The 27,154-nt window shown below is 39.7% G+C and overlaps 4 protein-coding genes across 4 annotated transcripts; 1 reads left to right on the plus strand and 3 right to left on the minus strand.

Moving 5' to 3' along the window:
• Nucleotides 1–973: 973 nt before the first annotated feature.
• aldob (aldolase b, fructose-bisphosphate) lies at nucleotides 974–3,880 on the plus strand. The gene is made up of 9 exons (XM_037779629.1): nucleotides 974–1,129; nucleotides 1,800–1,912; nucleotides 1,995–2,206; nucleotides 2,296–2,350; nucleotides 2,488–2,648; nucleotides 2,730–2,813; nucleotides 2,905–3,079; nucleotides 3,174–3,373; nucleotides 3,625–3,880. Exons 2-9 carry the CDS (start codon nucleotides 1,801–1,803, stop codon nucleotides 3,718–3,720), a joined length of 1,095 nt encoding a protein of 364 aa, XP_037635557.1. The 5' UTR covers nucleotides 974–1,129; nucleotide 1,800; the 3' UTR covers nucleotides 3,721–3,880.
• Nucleotides 3,881–7,131: 3,251 nt separating this feature from the next.
• Nucleotides 7,132–9,732, minus strand: LOC119494047. The gene is made up of 7 exons (XM_037779662.1): nucleotides 9,513–9,732; nucleotides 9,193–9,332; nucleotides 8,944–9,060; nucleotides 8,233–8,289; nucleotides 7,998–8,144; nucleotides 7,796–7,909; nucleotides 7,132–7,406 (listed from the first exon to the last, which is right to left on the minus strand). The coding sequence occupies exons 2-7, from the start codon at nucleotides 9,322–9,324 to the stop codon at nucleotides 7,356–7,358; spliced, it is 618 nt and encodes a 205-aa protein (XP_037635590.1). The 5' UTR covers nucleotides 9,325–9,332; nucleotides 9,513–9,732; the 3' UTR covers nucleotides 7,132–7,355.
• A 1,210-nt stretch (nucleotides 9,733–10,942) lies between these two features.
• tmco6 (transmembrane and coiled-coil domains 6) lies at nucleotides 10,943–17,675 on the minus strand. Its single transcript, XM_037779609.1, has 13 exons — nucleotides 17,439–17,675; nucleotides 16,214–16,320; nucleotides 16,018–16,130; nucleotides 15,743–15,926; nucleotides 15,542–15,646; nucleotides 15,300–15,391; nucleotides 15,074–15,190; nucleotides 14,847–14,961; nucleotides 13,387–13,567; nucleotides 12,875–12,969; nucleotides 11,771–11,938; nucleotides 11,548–11,682; nucleotides 10,943–11,463 (listed from the first exon to the last, which is right to left on the minus strand). The coding sequence occupies exons 1-13, from the start codon at nucleotides 17,527–17,529 to the stop codon at nucleotides 11,443–11,445; spliced, it is 1,524 nt and encodes a 507-aa protein (XP_037635537.1). The 5' UTR covers nucleotides 17,530–17,675; the 3' UTR covers nucleotides 10,943–11,442.
• A 2,940-nt stretch (nucleotides 17,676–20,615) lies between these two features.
• On the minus strand, nucleotides 20,616–26,896 carry tcof1 (treacle ribosome biogenesis factor 1). Its single transcript, XM_037779591.1, has 8 exons — nucleotides 26,639–26,896; nucleotides 25,109–25,161; nucleotides 24,941–25,017; nucleotides 23,232–23,290; nucleotides 22,928–23,108; nucleotides 21,350–22,492; nucleotides 21,164–21,267; nucleotides 20,616–21,032 (listed from the first exon to the last, which is right to left on the minus strand). The coding sequence occupies exons 1-8, from the start codon at nucleotides 26,744–26,746 to the stop codon at nucleotides 21,015–21,017; spliced, it is 1,743 nt and encodes a 580-aa protein (XP_037635519.1). The 5' UTR covers nucleotides 26,747–26,896; the 3' UTR covers nucleotides 20,616–21,014.
• Between the last annotated feature and the right edge of the window lie 258 nt (nucleotides 26,897–27,154).

A 27,154-nucleotide genomic window follows, 5' to 3' on the forward strand; every position in this document is an offset into this window, starting at 1 on the left:
CTGAAAGCAGAGCCATGAGGAGGAGCAGAAGTCTAGTTATCTCTCAGAACACTTGAACTACAACATACTGAAAGGTTATTATGGAAGTTTTGCACAATGATGCCAAAAATATACTGCAGCTTTAAAGCAACTAAATTAATTCCATCCAGGATTGTAAATTAAAAACATGTCCTCTGAAGACTCCCAAATGAGACAGTAGGAATCACATGATGTTGTAATCTACACCAGGACAATAGAAACAAAGAAACCTGAATAACAACCTGGCAGCCTGCCTCACATATTACATAATTTTCCTCAAAGTGTAATGTTGCAAAGGGAGGTGCTTCAGGATGCAGACGACACACAGTGTTTCCTTCACTTAATATTTTTTCTAACAGCTACTGATATGAACATAAACTCATAAATTCGTGAGCATGGTTTGACAGCTCAGGGCTTATGCCATTTCCTATCTATAGAGGAAATCATTGGAGGGAGGAGAGAGGAGATGGAGGAGGAGCCCAGTTGGTGCTGAGGCATCATGGCCCTGCCAGTTGAGGAGTTTTTTTTTTTTTTCTTTCTTCCTTTTCCTCATAACAAAATAAAAATGAAATGAAATACGGATAAAACAAAATAGAGAGAAAAATAAATTAAAGAAAGGAAAAAAAAGAAAAACAAAGAAAAAATAAATAAATAAATAAACAAATAAAGAAAGAAAAAAACAACAACTTTAAAACCTGAATTACAACATCTCAGCCTGCCTCTAAGATTACATCATTTCCTCAAAGTGTAACGTTGCAAAGGGAGGTGCTTCAGGATGCAGACGACACACAGTGTTCCCTTAACTTAGTTTTTTTTTTCAACAGCTTCTGATATGAACATAAAGGAGCATTGATGCCACATATATCATCATCATGCAAACACCTCCCCTCCAGGTCTGATGGTCCAATAGCGTTGCCAGGGCGACACACTGGTCCAATAGCGTTGCCAGGGCGACACACGCCTCCTCCACATCACCGAGCAGCTCCTCCTCCTCAGCAACCACACCGGAGATAAATACCGGTTAGAGGCCTCCTGTCGGCCTCCTCGTTCAGTCACACTGCTGCTGGGAGGCTGGACTTCTGTTGCCGTCGCTGTTTGACCAAACTCTCAAGTAAGACTTGTTTTTGCAGTCTTTTAACTGTTGCATTTACTTCTGTTTTCTGTGAGATTATAGTATCCCTCTTCAGGGTTTCTGAATGTTTCTGAATGTGCAGCGATGGAAATAATGTTGCAGTTATGGATTTAAGATGTTTTTAATAGTCTAAACTTTGTAGAACTGGATAAACAAGTTGTCAAGTTCGAGTTGCATTGACAAATTAGTAACTTTTTGCACTATAGATTGGTGGTGATTTTACTTTGAAATGGTCGATTACTGCATAATGCTTCTTTAAGGTTTGTGTAAATATTTGCATATTTGCAAACATCCGCGTTGCACTTATTGAGCAAGATTATGCTCCTGATTTTATAGTCTTAATATGCTATATTATTCTTTGTTTAAGTGTGGAGGACTTCTGCAGAAAGTGTTGGTGCAGTCAAACTCCTCCTGAGTGAACTATGAACTTGCTCATCTAAAGGAAGAACTTATCTTAACTTTTTGAAGGCCAAAGTTCAACCATTCAGGCCAAATATTTACAGAGGTGATGCAAGAGAGAGAGGCAGGAAGTTAGAGGCTCATTGTGTTGGGTAATTGGGAAATAAAAGATAAACATCTTCCTCATACTTAAGTCTTGAAGCGTTTTCTGATCAACTGTGAAAAAATAACTTGTTTCCTCTTCCTCTAGCATGACTCATCAGTACCCATCGCTCTCTCCGGAGCAGAAGAAGGAGCTCTCTGACATCGCTCAGAGGATTGTGGCTCCAGGAAAGGGAATCCTGGCTGCAGATGAATCAACAGGTGAGCCTCTGGTTGTTATTGTATGATGAGCGGTAAATGCAGAGTGTGCAACTGAACTGATTTCTCTTCTTCTTCGTTCAAGGAACCATGGGAAAGCGTCTCCAGAACATCAAGGTGGAGAACAGCGAGGAGAACCGTCGCTGCTTCCGTGACCTCCTCTTCTCCACCGACCCCTCAATCTCCAACTGCGTGGGTGGCGTCATCTTCTTCCACGAGACGCTCTACCAGAAATCAAACAGCGGCAAGCTCTTCCCCCAAGTCGTCAAGGATAAGGGCATCGTTGTCGGCATCAAGGTGAGGAGCCTGGAAGTGCAGATCGAGTCGAATGCACAGATCTTCCACCTGCTGACCTTTGTAAGTTAATGTTTATTTTCTTGCTTCAGGTGGACAAAGGCACAGCTGGTCTAACTGGAACAGATGGAGAGACCACCACACAAGGTGAAAATGGATTTCTATTCTAATTCAAAGCCCAGAAGAAGAAGTGCACGCCTTCTTTATCGCTAAATCTGCACTTTTTTCTTTTTTGCATGTTTCAGCAACATAATCCAGAATGGTTTGTTTGTTTTTCCCCTCAGGTCTCGACGGCCTCTCGGAGCGCTGTGCTCAGTATAAGAAGGACGGTTGTGACTTTGCCAAGTGGAGGTCTGTGCTCAAGATCTCAGATGGCTGCCCATCAGCTCTCGCCATCGCAGAGAACGCCAATGTCCTCGCCAGATATGCCAGTATCTGCCAACAGGTGTGTTGTCTCTCTACAGAAATGACTGAATCAAAACTATTGGCTGCAAGTGACTAATTTGACCTTTATGTTCTCCACCAGAACGGCCTGGTGCCGATCGTGGAGCCAGAGATCCTGCCTGACGGAGACCATGACCTGCAGCGCTGCCAGTACGTCACAGAAAAGGTTGGTTCATAAACTTCGGCTGTCAAACATTTTCCCCATCAGGTGATATTTTAAAGCACGTGTCGTAACAAGTCTGCGTCTTCGCGTTTAGGTTCTGGCTGCCGTGTACAAGGCTCTGTCCGACCACCACGTGTACCTGGAGGGCACGCTGCTGAAGCCCAATATGGTCATGGCTGGACAGTCCTGCGCTAAGAAGTTCACCCCTGTGGAGGTTGGCATGGCCACGGTGACCGCTCTGAGGCGCACCGTCCCCGCCGCTGTGCCCGGTGAGTGTCGCGATGCCAGCTTTTCCTCCTTAACAAACTGGTTTAAGAAAAAGCGCAGAGTTTCTCATGCTGCTTTCTGTGTGTCTCTTTCCAGGCATCTGCTTCCTGTCTGGAGGTCAGAGCGAGGAGGAGGCGTCCCGCAACCTGAACGCCATCAACCAGGTGCCCCTCCATCGCCCCTGGAAGCTGACCTTCTCTTACGGCCGTGCGCTCCAGGCCTCTGCTCTTGCAGCCTGGCAGGGCAAAGCTGCCAACAAGGCAGCTGCACAGGAAGCTTTCTGCAGCAGGGCCAAGGTCAGTCTGCGAGGGCACGAACAGATATCACTAATAAATGATACCACTTGTCAATGTGTCGTCGTGGACTGTGCACAAAACGGTCTATTAAACTACTCTTACCTTGTATTACTCAACTTTACACTGACTGGTAAATGATTCTAAAAAGCTTTTTGTCCATTCAGTGTTGCACTAATGTGGTCCAGGCTGATCATTAACACTCAGGTTTGACTTTGCCCTAACTCCCCCCTCCCTTCTGTTGCTCTTTTCAGATCAATGGCCTGGCGAGCAAAGGAGAGTACAAGCCCTCCGGCTCTGCTGACGATGCCTCAATGAAGTCTCTCTTCACAGCCAGCTACGTCTATTAAATACTGTGAACATAAAAAAACAAAACGGACCAAATATGACAACAAGAAATGCCTCTGCTGGATTTCCTTCTTCCAACACCAGGGGGCGACACTATACTGTTGAACTACTGTTTGTCTGCACAAAGAAAAACGACTGGAAATAAATTAAGTGACCAAAATGTTTCTGGTGCAGTTTTTGTTTTCGTGGAAAATGTCATTTACATAGTTGTCGGCTATAAATTGTAGACTTTCATGCCTGTGAGCCCGGCTGTTGTGGGTGAAAAACTAGTGGATCACAACACCATTGTGCTTGTGGGTTTCATCCACCACGGACTAAATGTCTTGCACATACAGTAGGCCAGGGGTCAGCAACCTTTACTATCTAAAGAGACATTTTAGGCAAAAAAATAAAACAAAATGTCTGGAGCTGCAAAACATTTGAGCATTGTGATGACGGTAACACAGTTTATAGTCTAAGTATATAAGTTTAATGCAGTGAGGGCCAAAGAGCAAATGTACTACGGAGTATTAGGGCCACATTGAGGGAAAAATAATCTGAGATTTCCAGAATAAAGTCATAACTTTACGAGAAAAAAAAGAAAATAACACGTAAATTACTACTTTTTTTTTTTTTTTAAACAATATTTTTATTGAATTTTTACATATAGACATATATACACATACAGACAGACAATATTAATAATTAAATTATACAATGAAATGTTTAGTCAGAATTTCAAAGACATGACATTTCATGTATTTCACTTATCTAACAAAGAAAACAGGAAATGAAAGATAAGACAAAATAAATAAATACCTCAAAGAAGAAGAAAAAACAAAACAATTTCAAGTAAATTATTACTTTATAATGTTATGACTTTATTCTCGAAATTTCCGATTTTTTTTTTTTTCTCAATGTGGCCCCAATACTCCGTCGTACCGTAGACCTACAACAATGATAAATACAAATTTAAATGTAAACAAAAAACAGTTATTCATTTCCATTTTTAAAAATCCACAGGGAGCCACTGGAGAGGAGCTGAAGAGACGCAGTAGGTGGTATAATAGTTAAGACACGATGACTTTAAGTGTGGTGCACGGCTGTGCTGCTCATCCAAGTTTACCACAACCTTTATGCTGAGCTCCACAGCAGGAGTGATTTCAACAATAAATGCAGCGTACACACAAGTTTGAATCAGTCCTGAGGAATTAAACAAATGCTTACTTCATGAAACGTCTGTGGAAATAACCGAACTGGGATGATGCAATGTGCTTACACAACAGCCATGGGGAAATACTGAAAGCATTTAAGGACAGTCCAGCGATCGCACTATAAATGTGTTGCTCCAACACTGGATTAGAACCAGAGTAGCACTTTGTTTTAAAACACCAACAATTGTTCTGATACTGATCAGTTTGGTAACAATAAAATGTTATTTTTTCATCTTTAAATCAAGGTATTAAATTATACATATTTTAATATACCCTAAAATGTCCAACAGAATTAAAGGTTGGGCTTTTAACTTGGTATCTTAAACCTAAAACAAAGATCCTGATTATTTGCTGGCCATCTAATAAAGGTGTTCAAAGTCCTCTTGCAGGTGCAACCTTTACTACAGACAGTCTATAATTAACAATGATAATTACTCTTTAGTGTAGTTTGACTTGTGCAGACGGTACTGTATGTGTTAGTGCAGTCTATGCATACGATCATCAATCTGAGCATCGATTTATTTGATCATTTTATTGTTTATTTAATTAACAAAGACAATATACATTACAGTTATTGCACAAAAGCTAAATAAAAATCGGTGTTTTTGCACACATTCACAGCCAAAACATGGCAACAGGCCCCCCCCCCCTCCCAGGCTCTTCACATATCGTATCACAGTCATGTAGATGAACACGCTGAACTAGATCAACATTTACATTAAGTCGTAAGCTTTGAAGAATATGCTGGATGGATGTCTGTAAGGATATTAAAAGCCAAATGCATTCAAATATACTGTAATTTATTTCTTAAACATCTCTAAAGTTGTGATCACAGTTGAGTGTATGCAGAGGTTCACATTGATTATGCTTAATAATTAATTATGTTTAAAAACGATGCCCGTACTGTAATAATAATGATGATGCCACACATGTTGATGACATAAGGGTTATTTAGCAGAGTGTTTACTACCATAAGACCCATTCAGTGAGTACACAACAGTGGTTACTATGTTCCCTTAATAAGTGCATGTCAAGAAGATGACAGGAATCACTTTGATTCCAAAACAAGCTTTACCAAAAGCAAATAAACGTGGTTCAGTGATGCATTCCTCACTGCGGTTATACGTACTGTAGATGTAGGGAACTAAATAAAATCTGTGACTGAGGCTTTATAGGGCTACTGCCTCTAGATCAGGGGTCAACAACCTGCGGATCCGGAGCCACATGTGGCTCTTTAGCTCCTCTCCAGTGGCTCCCTGTGGATCTTTTTTTTTTTTTTTAAAGTTATTTTTTTGGGGGCATTTTTCCATTTTTTTTTATGACAGGACAGTGGATAGAGTCTTGAAAGGGGGGAGAGAGAGAGTGGATGCGGAAAGGGCCACAGGCCGGATTCGAACCCGGGCCGCCGCGGTCAGGACCAAGCCTTAATACATGGACGCCCGCTCTACCAACTGAGCTAACCCAGGCGCCCTGGATCTTTAAAAATGGAAATGAATAACTGTTTTTGTTTACATTTTCATTTTTATTTATCATTGTTGTAGGTCTATGGTTCTATGGTACGACGGTACGACGGTACGACGGAGTATTAGGGCCACATTGAGGAAAAATAAATAAATCTGAGATTTCGAGAATAAAGTCATAATATTATAAAGTAATAATTTAGGTGAAATTGTTTTGTTTTTTTCTTCTTCTTTGAGGTATTTATTTATTTTGTCGTATCTTTTATTTTCTTTGTTTTCTTTGTTAGATAAGTGAAATACATGAAATGTCATGTCTATCTTTCTTTGAAATTCTGACTAAACATTTCATTGTATAATTTAATTATTAATATTGTTAGTCTGTCTGTATGTGTATATATGTATGTATGTCTATATGTAAAAATTCAATAAAAATATTTAGAAAAAAAAGTAGTAATTTACGTGTTATTTTCTTTTTTTACTCGTTAAGTTATGACTTTATTCTCGTAATATTACGACTTTTTTTCTCCTAAATTTATGACTTTATTCTTGTAATATTACGACTTTTTTTCACCTAAATTTAGGACTTTATTCTCGTAAAGTTTTGACTTTTTTCCCGTAATATTATGACTTTATTCTGTAAATCTCAGATGTTTTTCCCTCAATGTGGCCCTAATACTCGTAGTACATTGTCTCTTTGGCCCTCACTGCATTAGACTTATAAACTATATACTTAGACTATAAACTGTGTTACCTTCATCACAATGATCAAATGTTTTGCGGCTCCAGACAGACTTTTTTTTTTTTTGTTGCCAAAAATGGCTCTTTTGACAGTAAAGGTTGCTGACCCCTGGTCTTGGTGGTGTAATAACATCCACATTTGATATACTGTACAGAATGACCACACGTTTTCTTTCACAGGATAGTTATGCTGCAGGAATAAGACCAGCGTTAGTTATTGTAGGATAATACTTCAAAAGGTTGAGATTAGTTTGGTGTTACGTCCCTCGGTGGTGGCGGGATGTGCTGAATAATAACCTGTTGAAGATACGGAGGTGGTACATGTTAGAGAAGAGGACAACGAGAAGGCAATGACATGATGACTGACACACAGCTGGTGAATAACATTATTTATCAGATGTCATATAAATGTATTGACAAATTTATCACCATGATTTTATAATTGCATTTCAGTTTAATTCTGGCTTTGTGTCATCTGTCTTATGTTGTTTGTTTGACTAATTGTTGCTTAGTCGATGCTTTTTCTGGTTAAATAGAAAGACATTACTATTTGGATTCAGTCAGGGACTCTTTTTAGTGAAGTTAAGATTATATATATGAAGGAATTCAGTTTCAAGAAAGAGGCTATACCTTTCAAACTATCAACCATTATGTTTTAGATGAAGTAACGATGCAACATTTTTTACCTGAGTGTGTGTGGATTTCAGAGCTAAACGTGCAACGGTAGCCAAGAAGATGAGAAGCCCCAACACACACAGAGAGGAAGTCAACAATAGGCCTTCAATAGCAAAAATCTGGTTCTAAAGCAAGAGAAAGTTTAAGAGAAAGTTATTCATACACATTGAAAATACGTCAATTTAGTCTAAAACAATATGTGCTGTAACTCACCCTTGTGTAAAAGGTCCATTCGTCATACCCATAATAATGGTACATGTACCAACGGTGGCCATACATTGTGAAGAGGGAAATCCTGTAGCCAACGGAGACTATGATTCCCAAAAGTGAAACCACATACATCGCCAAACACACAGTCGCCTGGGAAAGATCAAGTTCAACAAGGTCAAGTGAGTTATAGATAAAAGTTAAACACTAAAACAAGATCATAAAATCATAATATACCTACCAACTTCTTGGATGGATGTATCTCCGTGTAGATCGACAGGATTCCACAGGTAAGAAACTTAAAACAAACAAACAAACAAAAAATGATCACGTTGTTTTTCCTTTGTTATTCACCTAGTACATATACTCATATACATACATGGGCCTAGTACAGGGGTCGGCAACCTTTACTATCTAAAGAGCCATTTTAGGCAAAAAAACAAAAGAATAATCTGTCTGGAGCTGCAAAACATGTGATCATTGTGATGAAGGTAACACAGTTTATAGTCTAAGTATATAGTATATAAGTCTAATGCAGTGAGGGCCAAAGAGACAATGTACTACGGAGTATTAGGACCACATTGAGGGAAAAAACATCTGAGATTTCCAGAATAAAGTCATAATATTAAGAGAAAAAAATCATAATATTACGTGAATAAGGTCAGAACTTTACGAGAAAAAAAGTCGTAATATTACAAGAATAAAGTCCTAAATTTACAAGTTTATCAAATGTAAGTGCTTCTTGAGCCTAACCACGTGAATTTGACTTCCCTTTTTTCAGAGTTAGAGATGAGAAGATTAATAAATCTTCTCATTAAACTTTCTGTAAATAAGCAAATTTACCAAAATGTTAAAACTGTAACTTTTGAGACCAAGTTTTCAGGGGCGTTAAGGAGACACTCTGACACTGTACATCGTCATTTTGAAGACAAGTGAGCCAAAACGTATGTACCAGAGCTCCCTGCCAGAAGGGAATGTAGATCGCAATAGAAGTACGAATTTGATCTGAGCCTTGGGCCAGCACGAATCCCATCAGGACCTCTGCACAGCCAAACATCAGGAGGACAATCTGGGAAGAGAGACGGGGAAGGATGGAAGGATGGATGGGTGTTAAAGTGCTGATGGTAGAAGAACAGTTTGCGTAAACATCCAAGTTCACATAACATCATTTCTGTGGCCCCTGGATGGTCTGATGTGTTACCCCAAGACTTTTGGGCTCTCTTTGGACGAAGCGATGCAGAGGTTTGCTGGTATTCAGCAGCTTCTGGTCTGTCGTCTGATTTCCATCCTTTCCTGTTGTTCTCTCTCTAGCTGTTGACTCAGTTCCCTCCATTGCACACACTGTGTTAGGTTGTGCAAGGAGAGCAGAGGAATTAATGAAACCAGATGTATATACTCTCCTCTACTAAGCAGATTGTTAAAGAGACAGAATTAGTCCAGATGACCTGCTGATACCATACATGGCTGTAAACACAGTCTCAAAGAATGCAAGGATTTGTACAAAAACATGAAGTGACCCACCTTGTTTGAGCTTTTCATGCAGAGGAGCAGTGTGAATGATAACGGGAAGGGAATGTTGTGGGTGGAAAGAGGAAGTGGGGGGAATTTGAGACTTGCTTTTTTTTTTTCCATTAAGGGGAGGAGCTCAACACTTTTGTTTTCAAGTTCCTCCAAGTACAGACTGAGACTGTTCCTCACTGTTACCAGTACAACGTTCACCAAGTCGAGTTAAAACCCCACTGAGATCTGTGTGGAAATCCACGGACCACAAATCAACTATGTCAACTGTTAATATGAAAACAGTAGAATTGGTGATTTTAAAAAGATTCAAAAAGGTACTAAACACAAGAGCCATCTATTGATGCCGATCTGTCTCCCTAGGTCAGGGGTCAACAACCTGCGGCTCCGGAGCCACATGAGACTCTTTAGCTCCTCTCCAGTGGCTCCCTGTGGATTTTTAAAAATGGAATTGAATAACTGTTTTTATGTTAACACTGTTTTTTTTATGACTTTATTCTCGTAATATTCCGACTTATTTTCTCGTAAAGTTATGACTTTATTCTCGTAATATTGCGACTTTTTTTCTCGTAAATTTATGACTTTATTCTCGTAATATTGCGACTTTTTTTCTCCTAAATTTATGACTTTATTCTCGTAATATTCCGACTTATTTTCTCGTAAAGTTATGACTTTATTCTCGTAATATTACGACTTTATTCTGTAAAGCTCCGATTTTTTTCCCTCAATGTGGCCCTAATACTCCGTAGTACATTGTCTCTTGGTCCCTCACTGCATTAGACTTATATACTATATACTTAGACTATAAACTGTGTTACCTTCATCACAATGATCACATGTTTTGCGGCTCCAGAAGGATTTTTGCCTAAAATGGCTCTTTCGACAGTAAAGGTTGCTGACCCCTGGACTAATGTGTCTCTCTGTGAATTAACCTCAATGTTCTGAGTTCAATAATAATAATATGCGTCCCACCACAGGCTTCATTACCATGTTTATTTAATGTATAAATTCTGCAGTCCTCAGATTAAATCTTCCGTTGCACCGGTGATATCGACAATCTTAATTTTGATTTTTTTTGCAGGTGGATGTGGACAGAAGTAAGGCTGCAACTAAAGATGTCATTATAAATTAATCAATTATAATGATGAATTATCAAAAATAGTTGCTGGTTATTTTTCTGTTGATTGATCCGTTAAATAGACTAAAATCGTTTCAGCTCTCAAAAGATTCACGAGCATTGATCAGAGTAATATTCCTGAGGTTTGAAGGCAGAGCAACAGCTGGATTACAGTCCAACAGCTGGATTACAGTCCCAAGTGTTGGATTAGTTGAGAAGATTAATCTGATCATTATTGTCCTCATTATCATAACCCCTTATTTAGTCAATAAACCAAAACAAATGAAACTTAAATATCGCTATCCAGACGAATATATTACTATAAAATATTTCTTTAATCTGTAGTGAAGTTGATATTTATCAATTTATTACATATTTCATGAATGTACAGTCATTAATGAGAATGTGTTATTGGCTCAAAATACATGATACTTCTAAAATCCGTCATCATCACAAAAAACAAAGGATTCTTTTGCATCACACTCATTCTAGATATTTACAGTCAGTCTTATACAGACATCCTCAGTACAGACAGGAGCTGTATATACCTGTCTTCTTAATATATATATGTGACAGACAAAAAGACTACGGAGTCTCGGATATTAAAAAAATAATACTTCCTCTTCCTTTACATTCATTAAAACACCTTTGATAACACTGAAGATCGTAAAACATTAAAATACCAGTGATCATATTCAAAGGGTATTAAAAATGACTTTAAATATAACAACATACCAATGCAGACAGGTGTGTGTCCGCATGGTATCGGTGACACTCCGTACCCCATAGGTGTGAGTTTGATGCCTCTCCGGGGCATCAGGAACGTGGGATGTTGTCCTGCAACACAACAGACGATCAGTCAGTTATTTTTTAATTCTGAATTAATACAATTCAACAAACAAGCTGCATCAGAGTGTTTACCGAGCGACGGGATGAGCAGGACAGCGGGGGGTGCTCCAGGAGGTGTGTTGCTCTGAGTCGAATCTCTCCCTCACTGTTGTACTGAACGGCTTCTAACAGTGACAGCCCGCCTTGCCTCACAAACTCCTCTGCCACCTGAAGGGAAGGAACAACTTGGGTAAAAGTTGTGACAACTACAGAAGCTTGCTAAAAGCTAATCACTGTCTGGTTCGGTTATCCCTACCTGTGGACCGCTAACTACCAGCATGAACAGGACATCCATACTCAGGGTCACCATCTCTTGGTCGGCCATTTTAAGTGTGGCACAGAGTGCAGACAGCAATCCGCCATGTGCCAGCTGGACACAGAACTCCTTTTTCTTGTGGGCAATATTTGCCAGAACCCTCAGGATCTAACGAGGATAGAACAAGAAGGAACGGACCAGAGAGAGGGAGCGTGTGAGGAATACAACAAAAACAAACACATTGTTCATCATTAAAGGGACTCTATGTAAGAATCAGAATGTCTCGTTAACAGCAACACCTGTGTCCGTTAAGTCAACGAAAGTCAGCGTCCTGTTGCTCGCACTTGTGCTCGCTCTACATAGACATGAATGAGCATCGCTCAAAAACAGTGAGGCGACACACGTCAGCTAAAAGCACAATATCACTCTATATTTCAGCTGCTTGGCAGTAATGTTAGCTGACCAGACGAAGGTCTCTCCATGAATCAGTGCTGATCCTAGTGTTGGCTTTTCCTTCCTCAGCCTCCCGACCGCGGCCGGAGGGAACAGGGGAGACACCGGAGTTTTGGTCGGAGACGATAACGTTTCTCTCTGCGGAGCCCCGTCACTTCACAAGACACGGGAAACCTCTGTTGGTCTGGAGGAGCTGCAGCAGTTATTTCTGCACAAACGTCCACTGTACATTCACTAGATATTCTCAGAGCTAAACTAACTCTTCTGCAGTGTGGAGTGTGTGCGCATACACGTGAGAGGTGGAGCGAGAGAGCGAGTGAGAATGAGTGCGGTTTGAGTGAAGGCAGGCAGAGGAGCAGAGTACAGCAGAGACTCCGGTCCTGGAGACCAAAGCTACGGTCTCCCCCGCGTCCTCCGACCGCGGCCAACACTGTTTAACAGACGGGCTTCACTAGATAGAACTTTGCGTTTTGTTGCTTCCGTGTAGTTTGTGTTGGAGTCTGAGTCTGAACAGCGTAGACACACGCGAGCGCACATGGTACACCGACCCGCAATGATTTATATGTTTAAGAAGTTACAAACAGTCCCTTTAAGTGCTACAATGACAAGGTGAAATGTTCTATGAAATATCAAAGTTTAGTTTGCACAGACCATGGTATTGATGCCTTGAGAGAAAGGGAGGAGCTGGATCAGTCCAGGGACCAAGTTGAGAGTCAGCAGAGCGGAGCAGAGAGCACTGGAGTGAGCTGTAGCAGCGAGATGGAAAATACATTGGAACAAACTTCATTACACTCATGAACTAATAAATATATCAATCATCAGTACATCGGGAAAAGACAGAATTTCATATCCTGACGAGAGATTTTCCTCCGCAAAACTGAAGTTTACAGTAATATGAAGATAAATCTGGTACAGTATATTTCAAAAAGGGATAAAAGGGGCACATTTCCAGGAGGACCACAGTAAACTGTTTTTCCACAAACTACACTGTTACGACAAACCAGCTAGATCTTCTACCCTAACTACGGACAAACTTAAACGGAAATGAAAAACCTTCACGCTGGAAATTTTTTTTTGAATTACATTAAGACCTGTTCTTTTTTTTTAATCCAAGTTTGATTCAGCAGAGATCAGGTGTGACGACGACGAGAGACTGTTCAAACCTGTGAGGTTGTTGAGGACCCAGGCGCTCTCTCTAGCCAACGCTGGATGGGTCTGCAGGTAGGCCTGAAGAAGTGCACACAGAGCGACCACCACACGAACGTCACCCACTTGAGTGTTGAGGTCTTTCACTGGACAGGAGGACAGCAGGTTTCCCACGCACCTCAGCAGAGGACAGATAAACTGGAGAGGGAGGACATGTCAGTCAAACGGTTGCAGCCTAAAGATCACAAACGGTGTATACTTTATATTCCGGCTGATTTTCCTGAGTAAGGTTTATCATCACTATGAAAATCAGTTAGTCCTTTAGATAAGTACTTCATCACGGTGAATATTTACTCACCTTCATTTATTCATATGTCAAAGTAAAAATATATATCTTTCTTTTTTTGTCAAAGTTATAACGAGATAATATAGCTACAGGCCGATACGGTGTAATGCAAGAAAAAACAAAACCACATATTTAGTCTCATAGTTTTAAGTTTGGGTCATCTGTTTTTAGGTTGTCTGATAACACGGCTGGTGAATGTGATGCTTTTCAGCAGCAGATTGAATGTCAAGGCTTCCTTGAACGCACCAACAAAGAACAACATGCAACTGCTTTTTTGATGAAATAAATAAATACATAAATAACATCTTAAATTATTCACTGTCTCAAGCATGTTTCAAATCTCTAAATACTTAAAAGGGACTCTATGTAAGATATGCTCAGAGCTAAACTAACTCTTCTGCAGTGTGTAGTGTGCGCGCATGCACGTGAGAACGAGCGCGGTGTGTGAGTGAAGGCCAGCAGGCAGAGGAGCAGAGACTCCGGCCCTGGAGACCAAAGCTACGGTCTCCCCCGCGTCCTCCGACCGCGGTTGGGAGGCTGAAGCAGGAAGAGTTAACACTGTTTAACAGACGGGCTTCACTAGATACAACTTTGAGGTTTTGGTGCTTCCGTGTAGTTTGTGTTGGAGTCTGAGTCTGAACAGCATAGCCACACGCGAGCGAGCATTGGGACACCGACCTGCAATGATTTATAAGAGTGTAAGAAGTTACAAACAGTCCCTTTAAGTTATGGTTTGAAAAAAAAGTTCTGCAGTGATAAAAAGTACGGGTTCACATGATTTCTTTTAAGACAGTAAAAACAGAACATTTTATTTAACCTTTATTTAACCAGGTTAGTCCCATTGAGATTAAGAACCTCTTTTCCAAGGGAGACCTGTCCAAGACGGTCAGCAGCAAGAACACAAAGTTGCAGACAGAAATAGAGATAAAATACAATTCACAAAAAGCACTAAAATTTGCATTAAAAGAGAACTATCTAAAGACAAATGGGGGGACGAAAAGGAACTTTTCTGGGAGTCAGCTGTACAACAAGCGGGCTTAAAACATTGGCATGCCACAGAGTCTGCTTCTAAAGCCTTCAAACAAAGAAAAAGCAAGAGCCTTAAAAATCAACAAACATGAATTTCCTTACCAGCTCCATTCCTTCTTCTTTGTTTCCTTCAGCAACGGCACCACCTAGTGAAACTAACAGGGAACTGCACTGCAACAGGGCCCCTTGAGCCAACAGCTCTCTGTTGTCCTTCATGCTTTGGGGTGAGATAAAGGCAGAAGAGACACAGATCATCAATGTTATGATTATTACAATTACACTGTTTATGGAGCGATTACATATAATGACAACTGACTTCTCTCTCTCACCTACACGTGAGGTAGTGCAGACACCATGCACACTCGATGGCAGGGGCCAGGCCAAACTTTGGGTCAGGAGTCAGGACCGATAGCAAGTTCGAAGGTAAGCTGGAGGCAAGGACTGTCCTGCAGACACAGAGGAAGACTATCATGAGAACAGTGTTTAATGTGAGTGAAGCCTCGCAAGAGAAACAAACAGCAGCGTAGAGGGTTGAGAGATAACTGGTGTCATTACGGGATTATTTTCTCTGCTGCGTCTTTGGTCTGGAGAAGCTGAGAGAGGGTGAATCCCACAGCTTCCACCACCGCAAGGTTATGTCTCTGGTTCTGGACACAGAAACATCAAGAGGGACATGTTAACATCACTGTATTTCACCCCATGTGACACCAGTTCAGAGCTATGAGAGAAACACAGTGAAGATACTGATGTGACTGAGGTGTTGTTACAATGTTGATGAATGAATCTTGTTGGTTTACCTCTATACAGTTGGCCAGAGCTGGTATGATTCCCTGAGCCAGGAGTTTGTCTTTTACAACATCACTGTCTGGGCATAAATTACCCAGCGTGTAGAGACACAGCTCCTGTGTGTACATGAACGTAAACACATGGAAAGTGAAAAACCTCCTGCATAATTAGGTGATGATATTACACACCGCCCGGTACGGGTGGCTACTCACGGTGAACTTGGTGCTCTGGCCAGACAGGTAGGTGAGCAGGTAGGGGGTGGCAGGCAGACAAGCTGGTGCTACGTCGTTGTGGGGGGAGTGAGACAGCTCATGGAGGCACCGGATGGCTTGCAGACGACGCGTAGCATCAGAGCCGGTGAGGAGACCAACCAGAAGATGAATACTGTTCTCCTGCCTGCAGGGATTTATACACAGCCATGACACATGAGAAAATACAAATGTAATTTAAACTCCTTTGATGGAGGCGACAAAAGTTACCGCCATACTTGATGAAGGTGCGCTGAGCTGACGGGTCGCGGAGAGCTTTACTCAAAGCTTTCATGTGGGCCTCCCTCTCCGGCCCGCCGTGTTGAAGTTTGTGGAACAAACCGACCACATCCTGGAGGAAACGAGGAGCAGATTCAGATGGGAACTTAACTTAACCGAAAACATTATCTATCACAACGTCTGTCCGTCTCTCACCTGTTCTCCTGAGGTAGTGTCCATGGTGACCTCTGGCTGGTCCTCATCGTCATTCAGCAGGAGTCTCTTGCTCACAAGCTGTCTGTCTCTGCGGGCTTGTCTCAGTGCTACAACATTTAACACGGACAAATATCACATCACCTTCTGCTTCAGTCATCTGAGAGTAGAGCTCCTTCCTCCCTATACGTGCCACCTTGTAACCTGAGGTCCTCTGACTCGGCTCTACTGGTTGTACCCATGCAGGTCTAGGCTGGTGACTGAGGGTGACGGGGCCTTTGCCATCAATGCCCCCTAGACTCTGGAACAGCCGACCTCAGGACCTCAGGTTAGCCAGCTCTATTACACATTTTAAATCTCTTTTAAAAACACATTTTGATTAAAAAAGTTTTTTTTTTAACTCCGTAAGGCAACAGCTTGGTGCATCTTTACCCACACCTTATATTGTCCTCTTTTGCCATATGTATTTATACAGTACCACTGGTTACAGGTTTTAGTTTTCTCATTATTTGGTCTTTGTTCTTTTATTGTTGTTTTTATTTTGTCTGTAATTCATTGCATCTGTGCAAACACTTTGTAACCATGTTTAGAAAGGTGCTATACCAGGGGTCTGCAACCTGCGGCTCCGGAGCCACATGAGGCTCTTCAGCTCCTCTCCAGTGGCTCCCTGTGGATTTATAAAAATGCAAATGAATAACTGTTTTTTGTTTACATTTTCATTTTTATTTATCATTGTTGTAGGTCTATGGTATGACAGAGTATAATACTTTATTAATATTTTGGGATATTTAAAAAAATAATTGTCTGATAATTCATTAATGTTTTCTGATATTTTACTAATATTTTTGGGATATTTTATTAATATTTTTTTTATATTTAACTGATATTATTTTGGATATTTCACTCATTTTTTCTGACATTTTGTTAATATTTCACTGATATTTTGGGATATTTTACTGTTATTTTTGGATATTTTATTAATATTTTTTAAAATATTTAACTGAAATTATTTTGGATATTTTCCTACTATTTTACAGATACTTTATTTGTTCAACACTTTAATGTTGCAGCTGGTCAAATAGTCCATATAAGTGGAGTACTTCAGTGAATGTACTTGGTCACATCCCATCCACCACAGCTAGTGGATGAGCTCCTGGTATCATCATCACAGGTGTTATAATGATTCTTTAAACCCAGTTTGAGCTGCTAATAACCATCTTTAGCTCACCTTTCTCCTTCTCTCTCCTCTTCACCTTCATCTCCTCTGAGCTGTCTGCTGCTCGACCAGCTTTGTGACGGACTTTGTTTAACCTCCACATTGTTTTTTATGTTACAGGTTTATAACTGAGCAGTTAAATCAGTTAAACGTTAGTTAATTCATGTAGAGCTCATGCTGGAGGATGTTGTGGTGATTATCGCCACCAAACCAAACACAACCGGAAGTTCTTCTTCTTTGGTGTTTTTTTGACAGCCAGTTGAGCTGCTGCAGCGCCATCTAGCGGATACATGTGGTAGAGACAGGTACTACACTCACCAGGGATTATACTTTAGTGCAGGTGTCAGAGGTCAGGGGTCAGGGGTCAGCAACCTGCTGCTCTTTAGCTCCTCTCCAGTGGCTCCCTGTGGATTTATTAAAAAAATTAGTGGAAATGAATAATTGTTTAATTATTTTCATTTTTATTTATCCTTGTTGTAGGTCTATGGTACGACGGTACGACGGAGTATTAGGGCAACATTGAGGAAAAAAAATTCTGAGATTTCGAGAATAACGTCATAATATTACGAGAATAAAGTCATAGGTTTACGAGAAAAAAAGTTTTAGTATTATGAGAATAAAGTCATAATATTATAAAGTAGTAATTTTACGTGTTATTTTCTTTTTTTCTCATAAAGTTATGACTTTATTTTCGTTATATTACGACTTTTTTCTCTTAATATTATGACTTTATTCTCGTAACATTACAACTTTTTTCTCGTAAAGTTATGACTTTATTTTCGTTATATTACGACTTTTTTCTCTTAATATTATGACTTTATTCTCGTAACATTACGGCTTTTTTCTCGTAAAGTTATGACTTTATTCTCGTAATATTATGACTTTATTCTCGTTATATTACGCCTTTTTTTCCGTGAAGCTATGACTTTATTCTCATAATATTATGACTTTATTCTCGTAACATTACGGCTTTTTTCTCGTAAAATTATGACTTTATTCTTGTAATATTATGACATTATTCTCGTTATATTATGGCTTTTTTCTCGTAAAATTATGACTTTATTCTCGTAATATTACGATTCTTTTTCTCGTGAAGTTATGACTTTATTCTCGTAATATTCCGAATTTTTTCTTGTAAAGTTATGACTTTATTTTCGTAATTTACGACTTTATTTCTCGTTATACTACGACTTTTTTCTCGTAATATTATGACTTTATTCTGTAAATCTGAGATGTTTTTCCCGTCAATGTGACCCTAATACTCCGTAGTACATTTGCACTTGGGCCCTCACTTCATTGGACTTATATACTATATAAAAAGGGAAAAAGTCCAGAGTTCTCGGAAATTCAAATCAGTGTGATGAAGGTGCTCTTTGGTGGGGTACACAGAGTTTGTTTTTTTTGCCTAAAATGTCTCTTTTGATAGTAAAGGTTGCTGACCCCTGCTCTAGTGTAACTATTTAATGTTATACAGACTATTTTATAAAGTAAAAGGCAAAACAAAATGCTCACCAGTTGTACGAAGCAAAGAGATGAGCTGAGTGTTTTAATGTCCTCCATAATGTGTCAAACTAGATTCATTGGAGACTTTAATAGGAATAATACAGTTATCAATACTGATTATATTCTTTAGAGGCAACAATAAGACATTTATATGTTCATAATAGTATCTGTATTTCTAATGTATACTTTGTTATAATACAATATAAAGCCCTGCATGTTGATCCGTGTATTTAAATCACTAGTGTGTGCTGCCCTCTAGTGGCGACAGCGAGGAACTGATCAATTAGTCAAAATAGCGTCAATGCAGACATTATGGCATTATATCACTTCCGGTAAATCATTTCAAAATAAAACTTTCAAGATATAGTCATCGCAATAATAGCATGACAATTACACAATATTTAGTGTAATTATAATTTAGTGTATTATAATTATACAGAGTATTTTTAGGGATTATTTAAAGGAAAAGAAGCGCAACATCCCAACAGTGTTTATCTTTGTATTTCCTATATTGTTGTATTGTATTATTGTGTTGACAAGAAGATGTCCTCTAGTGGTCACTGTGAAGAACTGCAATATTAAATTCTTCAAGTTAACATACTGACACTTCTGGGAAATGAAAAATGGAAATGAATAACTGTTTTTTGTTTACATTTTCAATTTTTATTTATCATTGTTGTAGGTCTATGGTACGACGCAGTATGCTATTTTACTAATATTTTGGGGATATTTTAAAAAGGAATTGTCTGATAATTCATTAATGTTTCTGATATTTTAGGGATATTTTATTATTATTTTTTATTATTATTATTATTATTTAATTGAAATTATTTTGGATATTTCACAAATATTTTCTGACATTTTGATAATATTTTACTGATAATTATAGTCATAGGTTTACGAGAAAAAAAGATTTAGTATTATGAGAATAAAGTCATAATATTATAAAGTAGTAATTTTACGTGTTATTTTCTTTTTTTCTCGTAAAGTTCTGACTTTATTCTCGTAATATTACGACTTTTTTTCTCATAATATTATGACTTTATTTTCGTAATATTATGAGTTTTTTCTCATAAAGTTATGAATTTATTCTTGTAATATTACAACTTTTTTTCTTTTAATATTATAACTTTATTCTGTAAATCTCAGATGTTTTTTCCTTCAATGTGGCCCTAATACTCCGTAATACATTTGCACTTTGGCCCTCACTGCATTAGACTTATATACTATATACTTAGACTATAAACTGTGTTACCTTCATCACAATGATCAAATGTCTTTTGATAGTGAAGGTTGCCAAGACCTGTACTTGGAGATGTTGATATGTGTATTTAAAATCACAAGTGTTAACTGCCCTCTAGTGGTGACAGCGAGGAACTGATAAATAGTAACACACTGCATTAATCTTCTTTTTGTCCACAAAATAACAGACTTAAAAGACTTCAGGACACAGAGCATTTAAAAAAACCCGATGTAGTTTAATTTGTATTAAAAGCCTAGTGTATAATGCATATATGAAAGCTTTATCAAACAGTTCTGTTTAAAAAAAAAAAACCATGCTTTTCACAAACAGATATTTAACCCAAAATACCAAAAATAGGCTGCTAAAAAACATTTTCCATATATTTTGGAATAAATATAAAACAGATCAAGAAAATGTTTTTTTTTTTTTTTTTAAATCTCCCCAAGAGCTGCGTTAGTAGGTGTATATATATTAACAACAAATTAAGATTTAGGACTGTCAAAACTTCCTGAGATTGTAATTTTCTGCTCAATCAATGACTGAATTTTACTCAAAATATCATTAAATCATCCGTTCCATAAAACAATCAGTTATCTTTGATCTCTTTTACATATTCATGCCATTAAAATGTCAATATCAGATAAAAAAAATACAGCATAGTATGTCACTCTCTGGGTAAACACATAAAACAAATGAAGATAAGAAATGTACCAAAATAAAAAACTTTTCTTTTTTTACAGTTTTTTTAAGTGATCCTTCTAACCATTAAAATATGATTAGAAATAAGACGGACAGGTTGCGTTGCCTTCATCCTTTGTGTTCTGATGAAGAGTCGAACATCTTCAGGAGGATTTCTTTTTCTGTGAAGAATTACAGACAAAAAAATAAAAGTCAATTCAGAAAGAGATGAAGAATTATCCTCTAGCGCTCAAACTGATAACATGTTATTCTGCTGTGACGAGAGCCGGTGAGGAGTTCAGTGCTGCGATACCTTTTTGTGGGGAGTGACACTCGATGGCGTTTGTGTCTCCGCGGCGTCCTGGACAGAAGCTGCAGGTGTTTCTGGGAGCTCAGCTGATTTCAACTTGCTTCTCTCTGACAGAATAACAAATGAAAAACGTGAATTTAACAAACAACAGAAACATTTTGCGACGATTAATGAGACTCATCTACTCACTTTTCTTCTTCTCTGTCGGAGGACTCGGTGTGTCGAGGTTGAGGGGAATTATCGGCTCTACCTCATCAGTCAGCGATGCGTCCTTTTTCTTCTTCTTCTTCTTCACTTCAGTGATCGGCTTCTCCTCTTCGTCACCGCTCTCTGATTTCCTTTTTATCGTTGTATCTTCTTCGACTACCGGCTCCGACTTCTCTTCCTCTGGATCAGCTTTGTGCTTCTTTTTCTTTTTCTTTTCTTTAACTATCTGCTCTGAACTTTCTTCATCAGGATTCTCCTTTTTCTTCTTCTTCGCTTTCTTTTCTTTGACTATGTGCTCTGGATTCTCCTCACTGTTAGCGATCTCCTTCCTCCTCTTTTTTGCTGGTTTTTCTTTAGCTATCTGCTCTAAGTCTTCCCCGTTTTCTTCCACTTTTTGCTCCGACTTCTCCTCACTACCACCCGTCTCTTCTTCCACTATCTGCTCTGGATCAGTTTTCTCCTTTTTCTTCTTCTTGGCTTTCTTTTCTGGCACTATCGGCTCTGATATTTCCTCATTATTAACTTCCCCATGGATGTTGTTCTCCGTCGTTTCTTCTTCAGTCTTGTTCATTTTGCCGTCTCCCTTTGTTCCTTTTGCCTTTTTCTTCTCCTCCGCAGGTTTAACAGCGAGCTCTCGCTCTGTGACTTCAGTCTTCTTTTCCTCTTTACCGTCTTTGTGTTGTCCATCTCCACCAGTCTCCTTCTCTTCCACCTTGTCTTCATCCATCTCCTTCTTCTTCTTCTTCTTTTTCTTCTTGGGCTCAGATGTTGTCTCATCACTGGGAGACACATCTTTTCCTATCTCTGTCTCTTTTGACGGGGACAGAGTGGACGTCGCTGGTCCGTCCTCTACGGCGTTGATGTTCGTCTCTTGGCTCGGCGGGACAGACGGGGTCTTTTTCGTCCTGCTTCTCTTGGCTGGACTCTTCTTTGTTGACGTTTCCGTCGCGGCTTTCTCCTCCACCTTTTCATTCTTTCCAGCCGCCCCGTTACTCTGTTGAACGGGGGTGTCGGTCTTCGCGGGAGGTTTGGCCCGGGGTTTCCTCACTCTCTTTTTCACCACGGGCGTCGGTGGTGCAGACGAGTCCAGTGCGTTGATGGTGTCCATCTTGGCTACATCGGTCTCTGTGGACAGAGTAAACACGGCGAAGACGTTGAACAAACACGGCTAGGTGGCACAAAAAAGAAAACATCAACGGCAGCTTCTGTACACAGCTCTGTTTCTATGAAATCACTGTTTCCCCCCACGGGGAGGATGTTCATGGGAGATGCTGTCCTGTCTGGTGGTTGTCTTTCTTTCCCTTTAAGTGTCTCTCTGTCTTTTCATCTTCCATCATGTCCTGCATTTTCCAATCCTCTTAACTTTCTCCACCTCTCTATGCTTCATCCTCTTCATCCCCTCATCCTTTACATACTTGCACATGAATGATGCCCTCAACGACACACACACACGCACACGCACACGCACACACGCACACACACACACACACACACACACACACACACACACACACACACACACACACACACACACACACACACACACACACACACACCTACCTGTCATCTGAAGGACCAGTTTCTTCCATTTATCTACATCCAGACTGCTGTCAGAGTCTGAATCCCCGTCTCCTCCTCCGGCAGCAACAACCTTGTCTTTTGTTTGGCTCTTGGATTTTTTCGCCTTGATGACTTTCTCTGCAGATTTACCGTCACCTTTTTTCCTTTTCGCTGCCACAGACTAAAAGAAAAGAAAAGAAAGAACAGCATTATTAGTAAAGTTAAAAGAACATGAATCAAATCAGTTCTTAAATCAGTGGCTCAAAATGTCGCATTAAAAAATGAAAATAAAATAAAAACTCACCTTCTTTTTTTGTGTCTCTGCTTTGTTTGCAGGTTTGTCCTTCCTTTTCTTTGGCGTGGCTGGACATAACAAGTAAAAAAATTTATTCAAGTTCGGAGCTGCACGATTATACTGATCAATATCGAGATCACGATTATTTATTGATTTTAGTGACAACATGTTTTTATTGCACTTTCATATTAAACTAAACATGGCACTGATTTCACTTCCATGCTGTGCTACATTCCTGATAATGTACAAATAAGGGCTGCACCATGTTGGAAAAAACTGACATTGCAATATGAGAAAATACAGGAATATTCACCCTACACTTTTGTTAGCTACATTTTAAAGTTAAATGCTGTTGAACATGTGCAATCATATAAATACCTTGGGACTATCATTGACGCTACACTGAACTTTGAGGCAAATTGTGAAGCTGTGTGCAACAAGGGGCTCCAGCGTCTGTTCTGCTGAAGGAAGCTGTTTTACTTCCACATCGGAAAAACCACGATGACGTTAATTAATCCTGCTTTTATTGAGTCGGTTTTATCCTTTTCACTAGTTTCATGGTTTGGTAATGTGCCTCTGAAGGACAGAAATAGACTGAGTCAGATTGTTAAATGGTCCAGTCGGCTGATTGGTGAGTCCCAGCTGAGTTTAGCGTCCCTGTATACCAGGCCGTTACAGCTTGTGACCTTCTTTTGCTGGGTTCTGATGCCAGTAGGTCTTTGAGTACTCTTTGTCATGTTTTTGGTGTGTCTGTCTTTTGTCTGTGCCCTACTGCTTCATTTATTGTCAATACGGATGCCATCCTCTATTTTGCTGCAAAACAAATCTACCTACGGGTACAAATAAAGTCACCTGAACCTGAACCTGAATGCATCAATCTGGTGCATTCGAGAGCAAAATTAGCAACAATAAAAGGCTAGATAAACAACTCTATGCTCTCAATTTAATCCTAAACACATTGGTTGTGTAGATAATATCTATACCTAAAAGTGAAGCCGAAACATCTGGCTCACCAACTGTTAGATTAGGAAGCGCTTGATTTATGCAGCAGGGTTTTCTATGAGTGGAGCACGATCATGTTCAGTTAATTGTTGGAAGCCAAAATCCTGATTGCGATTAATATTAGATTAATTGTGCAGCTCTGATTCAAGAGCACAACCAGACTATGATTTCTTACTTCTTCTGTGACTGCGGTAAACCTCTGTGAAGCGTACCAACGGGACTGTTAACTGTTGTTGATGCAGCAGCTGGAGCTTCCTGCTGAGAGGTGCTGCTGCCTTTCTTTCCGTGATTCACAGAATCATTTAACGTAACTTAAACTTGACGTAACTCCTCAAACAATACAAGTTTGAGGAGCGTTGCATAATAAACAGTATATCTTAGAAGGTTTTTTAAATAGGAGGAAAAACCCCAAGTCATCCTGAAACAAGTAGGAGGCAAAATAGGACGAGTCCGACTGGTCAGAGAACCGGTCCGGACACCGGCTCTGGGTCTCTGAACCGCCGACTCCAGCTCCAGCTCCACTGAGAAAGCAATTCAATCTATTTATCAAGCCACTCACAAAGAGTTGGACCTTTTCCATGCCGTGTGTATTTTATGTTTTAAGAGTAGGGACCTGCAGCACAACTTCACCTACGAAGGGAAAAAGCCTGAAGAAGTAAAACTCCTGCAACAGGAGTGAACTTCTTCAGGAGTATAAATAAAAGAGGCGGTCGTACCTTTAGCCGGAGTCCTTCCTTGTTCTTCACAATTGGAGCCCTTGGCCGAGTTCAGCTTCCCTTTCTTTTTAGAGTCACTGATGGGAGTAGAAACAAAATTTAGCAGACAGAACATCACTACCAACAAAGTCAAATGAAGACGTCTGATTCCTGAGAAATCATTCTCACTTTAACCAGGAACTGTAGATGTCCAACAAAGATGCAGATGGTTTTGTCTCCCCCTGCAGAAACAATCACAACATCAAACCATGCAATGACGGGCAGTTTATTAGGTATATATTACATTATAATACATAATACAATCCTGAGGTTGATAGCTTTACTAGCACAAGAGCATTTTTTAAAAGATTGTTCCCACGTGACTCAGGATTCATAGATGTTTTTTAGAGCAGACATTTCGACTTGTCAGACTGAAGACCCAATCATCAGTAACAACATTACATTACAACTGGGTCCTGACTGGCTGACAATAACAGCTCCTAAAGGGCAATGTCCTAAAAAACAAAACATGAATACACATAAAACAAAAAAACTAGTATAAAAACTATACTGCAAAGAAGAGTGAGGGAGTTAAAGTGGCAGTAGGCACTATATATATTTTTGGCATCATTCGGCACAAATTCCATAATAACCTTTCAGTAAAAGTAAAAGTATTGTTAAACTCTTCACAGTCACTGTATTGTCAGGGTTAATGAACAAAAGGATTAAGAGTTTATATGCAACAGACAGGATATTATAAAGTCTAGCCTAGGTTCTCAGATAGTGTGATTTGCTTCATACACCATCACTGAATTCACCATTAATTATTCACCTGAACAGTTTATGATATTGTGAATGGAATCATTGTAAACGTTGAACATCCAAACAAAGGGATAGACATCACCTTTTCTGTGTTATCATGTTTGGCACAGGAGACACAATGTACAATACATGATTTGGTTATGGTAATTGTGGTAATGTTGGTTGCGATGGCTCCATATCACAAAATGTCCAGGGCTCCAAACTGTTCAAGTGTACCAAGTTTCATGCCTTTATAAAAAAGTGAACATCATTTTCACATTTCACCTGGAGTATAACCCACTGCCACTGAGTCAAGGCCTCATCAGTTGGAATATGTTTATATTGACAATGAGGTAAGAGAGAGAAAACATAAAATAATGGATAGTGAATTCATTTCTTAGGAACGTTTTTTGAGTTTTTGTATTAATTTGTGTTTCTGCTGCTAAGAAAGCCATTTACAAACAGCCCCATAACAGAATCCAATGCAAGGCTCTGAACAGTTTATCAGATACAAACTGCACAAAGTTCCGTTTAGTTGTAGATGCAGTCTGCTGATGCACAGAATAAGAAGGCCGGTTAATGATCACTGGGATTGTTTCCTGTTTCAAAACTGCAGCACCTGAAACTCTCACACTGTAAACCCCAGCAGAAACACAGGTTAACAGCCAGTGTGTGTGTGTGTGTGTGTGTGTGTGTGTGCTGACCTGTGGGCTGTGTGTGTGTGTGTGTGTGTGTGTGTGTGTGTGTGCTGACCTGTGGGCTGTGTGTGTGTGTGTGTGTGTGTGTGTGTGTGTGTGTGTGTGTGCTGACCTGTGGGCTGTGTGTGTGTGTGTGTGTGTGTGTGTGTGTGTGTGTGTGTGTGCTGACCTGTGGGCTGTGTGTGTGTGTGTGTGTGTGTGTGTGTGTGTGTGTGCTGACCTGTGGGCTGTGTCTCTGCAGCTCCTCAGCAGCAGAGTGGAAGCCCTGCTCCTTCAGATGTTTGTAGATCAGCTGGGTCAGCTCCAGCTGTGGTGCGTTCACTGACATGTTCGACAATACGGAGACAAGTAAACCACTAACTTATAATGATTTCATATTAAAACTGGTCACACAAACACCTCACACACATTCACTGCTACTCACACTGAAACACGCATGTTAGCAGCACAGCTGAACTCTGAACTCAGGATGTAGTTCCTGTTTTACCGCTGCAATGCACCATGGGAGATGTAGTTCTTCCCCTGAAACAGCCTCTATTCAAGATTCAAGATGTCTATTGTCACAAGTTATACAAGTACAAACGTGTGAAATACTTTTAGCTGGGAAGCTCCATTAAAATACTAAGTTATATTACAATAATAAAAGGAAATACTTTGTATAAAGGCACATTAAGAACATTATATACAGTATATACAGTATAAGAGGCAGTGAGATTAATATAGAAGCAGAGTTGGG

The sequence above is a fragment of the Sebastes umbrosus genome, chromosome 9 (genome assembly GCF_015220745.1).
Source record: "Sebastes umbrosus isolate fSebUmb1 chromosome 9, fSebUmb1.pri, whole genome shotgun sequence".
NCBI classification, from domain to species: domain Eukaryota; kingdom Metazoa; phylum Chordata; class Actinopteri; order Perciformes; family Sebastidae; genus Sebastes; species Sebastes umbrosus.